General features: G+C 54.9%; 1 protein-coding gene across 1 annotated transcript; it reads left to right on the forward strand.

Annotated features, from left to right (window-relative positions):
- Window positions 1-4,326: 4,326 nt before the first annotated feature.
- SPRG_22096 (hypothetical protein) lies at window positions 4,327-6,296 on the forward strand (the record flags this gene model as incomplete). Its single annotated transcript, XM_012340384.1, has 8 exons — window positions 4,327-4,433; window positions 4,485-4,681; window positions 4,724-4,900; window positions 4,952-5,198; window positions 5,254-5,427; window positions 5,480-5,798; window positions 5,840-6,227; window positions 6,277-6,296. 8 exons carry the CDS (start codon window positions 4,327-4,329, stop codon window positions 6,294-6,296), a joined length of 1,629 nt encoding a protein of 542 aa, XP_012195774.1.

Consider the following 6,296-nt stretch of genomic DNA (forward strand, 5'->3'; position numbering starts at 1 on the left):
CAGAAGGCCGCCTCGAAGGTAGCATTATTCGAGGTACGCGTATGTCCGTGTTGTCGTATTACAACTGAACAAGCCTCTATTGTAAGGATGATTGTACCGCTCCGCGAGACGCGGCAGATTCCGACGGCGACGAGACGGGCGCCGGCATCATTGCTGGTTGCCGTGTCAAGAGCACCGTGAATCGCTACGATGCCTTGAACAAGCGTCTCGTGTAGTGGCTCAAGGTGCACCATGCAACGCTCGTCAGTAACTATAGCGTCACTTTGCCGCTTCCGGCAGACGTCGCTCGAGCCTACTTGTGGTTCATGTCCATCAAGTGCGACAAGCGCGGTGTGTCGCTCGTACCCCGTCAACGTATATCGGCGTCGCATGTTGGCAACACGTCGAGCGCTCTTGTGTACCTTCACAGAGAAGCCAAGGTTGACATGCCGCAAGATCTCTGCACCACGCTGTACGTACACATCCATGCAGTCCAAAAGGACTTTCTTCACCTCATTGACTACTAGTATTGGTGTTAGCGTTTGACAAGGGCTACGGTCGAAAAGTTGGAACGCTTCGAAGACCATGATGCAATTTATGACACCTGACGAATGGTCGTGTCAATGAGATGAGCTACATTACGTTTTACGACATTATGCTGAAGCCCAAGTGAGAGTAGCACTACTAACATGCACACTATTGTATATTATCCATTTCTCTTGTGTCGCCGCGCTACTTGTCAAGTCCTATTGCCTCTTTTCCCGTCGCGCTTCAGCGTGCCTACGATATCATTTTATAGAGTACATGTATATTACTTTATAGAGGTGTTCGCCCATGTTTCGCAAAAGCTTGGGTTATATACATATATAATCGTCCGAGAGATATTCATTGACGAAGCGAAGAAAACTGCGTTTAAAGTGTCCATCCGATGCCTCTGCATGCATGTCGATGGACGCACCGCATGGTCTATCACGACTACTCCCGCGTCCGCACGAAAAACGATTTACTGTCTCACTGCGACTCGCGAGGCAGTAAATTGTGTTCATGAAGTACTGTATCTTGCTACTGTAATGCAGCTAAACACAAGAGCCGTCGACAATACATTCCTACCAGCGCCCTCCCAGAAACTAACTGTACACTCGGTTTTGTGATGTGATCTAGGTAGACAGAGACAAGAGCGCGATCCGCGGGACAAGGTGCAGACGCAGCCACTCTTGTTGTGCGAGGAGCCGGAAAAGCCGAAGAAGATCGGGCTGCTCGAACTCTCGAACGAGATTGTGGTACAAATACAGTTGAGCGACACGAGCCGTTTTGACGGCAATCGTCCATGTGGTGATTGCTAGTCTCTACGTATGCGAACTATTTGTAAGGAAGATAACGCGAAACACGTTCATATATATATAATCGTCCATGTGGTAGGTCCGCTTGAATAGGCGATCCATCCATACCCTTGAGCTTTTGTTGGAATCGCACGATCTGATTGGCCAAGGGGACAAATGTGGCCAAACAATCGAGGCCTCCCATTGGTGGAAGGGATATAGTGCAGTCGGCGTTCAACAAACAAGTACGCGGAGCATGGTGGGCACATGATCGTGTTGTGCTTAGAGTACGCTGATCAAAATGACATGAGTCAAATGGCCGCCAAGGTGACGTCAATATTTTGGTCGGCAAGTAGAAAGTTGATGGGTGTCACATCACCCGTAGGCATCGATAGGGAAGAATATACTAGCAGTGCTGGTATATATTACGCTGTCGGTTTTACTGGAACGTAGCCGTAGCCGTAGTCGCAGCGCTGCGTCGTAAGTGCCGCAGGTGAAGCTCGATATTATTCCAAGGTGTATTTATCACCTCCGGGCACCTGTTGTCGAGAGACTTGCTGTGGCGTGACGCGTGAAGCTGGTGGCGTCTTTGAGGTCCGCCGTCGGCATCGTCGTTCGCATCGCCAATCACCGTGGGTGGCCTCGGTCGCAAGCCTCGTGGCGCTATGCGACCTAGGCGACGGCGATAGCGCGTCGCGTACTCGCAGTGCATTCGGTGCCGCCGACTGAAGCCACACCCGAGGTAGGCCGGGACTCCATTCGGCGTCAAGACCCGAGTCTTTGGGTCTGGCCGATTCGCTCTGGCTCAAGCCTTGCGCGTCGGCGCTTCCTGTTTCATGATCTTATGTGTGCAGGGATGGCGAGTGGGGCCCATTTCCGTTGTGAGTGAGTACGCACTCACTCACAACTCGCAAACGACAATAGTGAGTGCACTCAGCTACTTAGAGTTAACTCATGCCTATTCAGCAGTACAAATCTTGCGCTTCTTCGATGGCGTGTTCTCGGCGGGGGCCAACGCCGCGGAACGAAGCGTATCAGCAATGGCGATAGCCGACTCAGTCTGCTGGCGTCGAGGTCGAAGAAGTTGATGAGCGTAGCAGTGGCTTGCGACGTGGACGTCGTCGACCCGAGGGTTTCGGCGAGGGGAACACATGCGGATGAACTTCTTGTTGGATGCCAGCCCAGAAAGCATCTCGAACTTGGCGTTGCCGAGTTTTTGTCGCAACGGCGAGTCAATCAGCTTGCAGAGCGAGAAGACGCGCTCCTGGAGGGCGTTCGAGTCCGGACACGCGAGCTCACGAGCTGCAATGCGCTCGACGAGTCGATGGTGGCAGCCGTTTTTACGCCACCGGAGGTTGACGTCAAAAATCTTCGAGAGATGCACCCAGTTTCTGTGAGCAGCCTTCTCATTCGAGTTGTCGGGTAGGTCACAGCATTGAACGCGCTCGAGGAAGTCGAGAAAGCTTCATGTGGCGGATCGCATTCTATGAGTTCGACGCGTGAAGTGCGACGCGACAATCGCGGAGTGGTAGCTTCGACTTGCGGCACACGACGATGGACTAAGCGCCTTCCTCGCTTACCAAAATGCTTCCAATCCCACGACGACTTGCCGGTAATTGCAATAGGCGTCGGGGCGGTCGTAGCGGTGTCGATTCGAGGCATGAGACGGCGATGGTTCCTCCTGTGCTTTGGTATTTCCTTCCTTTCCCCCAGCCATGCGTTGCCACGACAAGTGGAAGCAGGACGTTCCGCAGAGTATGTGCGAAAAAGGACCCTTTGCCGGGGATCGAAGTGGGGCCAACACACACTAAGGGTCAAGTCACGGTAAATTTTTTTGCTCGCCCCAAGGACCGCCAGGGCGTGGGCACACCTAGTTTCACTCACCCCAAAAAAACTTGGGGCGCTCCAGTCTTGTGATTGCGTCATCAAAATAGAAGGCGCTCATTGGTCGATTTAATTCTCACGACCGGGTCAATCACTCTGGACGAGAGCGGGTTGGAGCAGGCGGGAGCATGTTTCATTGGCCAAAATATGCAGTTTTCGATAGCCCTATTGGTTGCCACGTAATAAATTTCTATTGGCTCGCTGTTTGCTGTTGAAGTTGGTCCTGCCAATACTATTGGCCAGCTCGTGGATGGTGCACGGTGCACCTTGGCGGCAGGAGCTTGCCGGCCATCAAGCGTCGCGACCTGCGCGACGACCGTCGCGACGGCTAAGATCACGGACCCGTACGCATGGACCATCATGAAAGCAAACGGATTGTGTGGACGACAACGACCAAGACACCAAAATTAATTTTAGCCAATCAATTTCATGCATGAAGTTTACTGTGACTGCTCTTTTCGACCTGGAGCGCTCCAGAAGGGCTGGGAGACCTTGGGAGACCTCTTTGAGGTCTCCCAGCTTTTCCGTTTTTGGGGCGAGCGGAACGGCCTCTGATTGGCTGAAAAAGTTGGGGCGATCAATTTTTTTACCGTGACTTGACCCTAACTCAACCCACTCACACGCACTAACTCAGGCACCCGCTGAGTGAATCGGCACTCACTCAGAGTGAGTGTACTCTGAGTGGGTCAAACCTATTCACGGCCCACTCACTCGCCACACATAATGTGTGGCTTCGACAATGTCTCACAAAATTATGAATCGCGTCCAATGAAAACGCAGTAAAATTGTAAATCGCGACCAGCCACATCCGAACACATCAAATATATATCACTTCATGCAATCTAGAATGCGTAGAGCTGGGGGTGCCACTCCCAACTTCCAACGAGTGCATTGTTTTGCAGTGGTTGCCCCTGTTTCCTTCCTTCTCTTGTCTCTCGAGCCGTGTCCAAACAATCAAAGACTGACACACTTACAGTACATTCGCCCGCGAATGACGCGATATTTCCAGACTCGCCAGACGTTGAACAAGACCGAAACGGCCGTTGCACGACCCATTTAACGTCTATGTTTAACGTGCTTGTCACCACACATCGGTGCAAGATCGCGCTTCAAACGACGTTTCGATTCCGATCGCCGAGCATACATGCGCTTCGTCCACCTCCTTGTCGCGCTCAGCCTCGGTGCCTGGGACACCGCCGATGGCACCTGCGCCAACTTGTGCTCGGGGCATGGCACTTGCGGCGCTGCCAAGTACTCTACCAGGAGCGATACGTGGGCTCATGTGTGTCCATGTTCTGCTAGCAAATGCACGTGCTTTACCAATTGGATGGGCGCCGACTGCTCGAGCCGCGCCTGCCGAAGGCATCGCCTGGTCCGACAGGCGTCGGCGACCAACACGGCCCACGCGATGATGGAGTGTTCGAACCGTGGGACGTGCGACTACATCAAGGGCGTGTGCACGTGCGCCGACGGGTTCGCCGGGGACGCGTGCCAGCGAAGTACGACACTCAATTCGTAGTCGACGCTTGCAAGCTGCGTAGGTGTGTGCTTGAACTCGTGCTCGGGCCATGGCATGTGCCAATCGACGGCCATGATGGCACTCGCGTACGGCCGAGACATTGGTACTGGGTCAGGCCCAACGTATACCAACTGGGAAGCCAACTCGATGATGGCGTGCTTCTGCGACTACGGATACCAGGGGCCCGACTGCTCGCTGCGTACGTGCATATTACCGTAGAGCGCCATCGTCATCATCGCCATCGGGTTAGGCCTGTGCCCCCAAGAACGACGACCCGCTCACGACAGGCCAGACGTACCAGAGTGTCGTGCTGAGCATCGCCGGTGCAGGGTCGGCGCTCGCGGGTACCGTGACGTTCACGTTCAACGGGCGCTCTGTGACGATGCCGGCGAATGGCAACGCCAACTCGGATGCAATTTGCGCGGCGGCGATCACCAGCCTTACCAACGTCGGGAGTGCGACATGCGTGCAAGGCCCTATCGACGGCACAACGGGCGGTACGATCGACTGCATATACCAGCGAAATCCATTCCAAAACTCTCTTGTGGGTAGGTGCGTCGTATACGATTTCGTTCACGTCGTGGCCAATGACGCCGGTGGAAAACAACGTGTTTACGCACAACGGAAACCCGGCGCTCGGTCAATTCAGCTGCAATGTGCTCGGTGTCACGAGCAGCAACACGCCGTCGTGCAGCCTTGTCGACGGCAACACGGCCAACCTCGTCGGTATACACTCGTTGTTTCTCTTTGTCGATTGGGTTTTAGTCGCGACCATTAGAATACGCGTTTTGCTCGAACCGCGGCATTTGCAACTTTGCCACGGTCTCTGCACGTGCTTTATGGACTACAAGGCGATCGACTGCCACCAGCCTAGTAACATCCCCGACAATCTGGACGAGCACGACGGGTTCCTCATCGAGCCAACGGGGCCGACGTACCGAGGCACAGCGCTGCGCATCCATACCATCAAAGGAAGCGCGACGGACTTTCAGATGATTCGGATCGAAGCGGGCGCGGTTACGCTCTTCTATATGGACGGCGCGGGCCACACATACTGGAGCGCCGGCAACGTCCGGATCCAATCGGGCACTCTGTTTGTCCAATCGGGAGTGACGATCTTTTTTGGGCGGTCTCCGAGTCGTCGACGGCGGCGCGACCGGTGTCTGCCTCGGTTCAAAGTGCTGCCGTCCTTGGTCTCGTCGCAGGACACGCTTCGTACGCGAGCGATGTGCTGCAGCTCCAAGCCACTCGCGCGGGCTCCAGTGCGTTCAACTTGATTGCTGCCTCCACGTCTGGGCTGTCGACGGCGGTGTTTGATGTGCGTGGCGACGGCCGGACTACTGTCCGTCTTGGTGGTTTCGAGGTGCTCTCGGGGGGCGCCACGATCACCGACACGACAACGTCGGCGACGACGACGACGGTTCGAAACACGAACGCCGCGTTCACAGGCACGGTGCTGTCCGTTTTGGCGACAACGGCGTCAGCTTACCCCGCGGCGGACTACTTCTTACTCACATGCACGGCCAGTAGCACGGTCGTGTTTGCTGTCGAGTCGTCTGGGCGCACAACCATCAGCAACGGCGGCGCCAGTGTGA

The sequence above is a fragment of the Saprolegnia parasitica genome (genome assembly GCF_000151545.1).
Source record: "Saprolegnia parasitica CBS 223.65 unplaced genomic scaffold supercont2.4, whole genome shotgun sequence".
In the NCBI taxonomy this organism is placed as follows: Eukaryota; Oomycota; class Saprolegniomycetes; order Saprolegniales; family Saprolegniaceae; genus Saprolegnia; species Saprolegnia parasitica.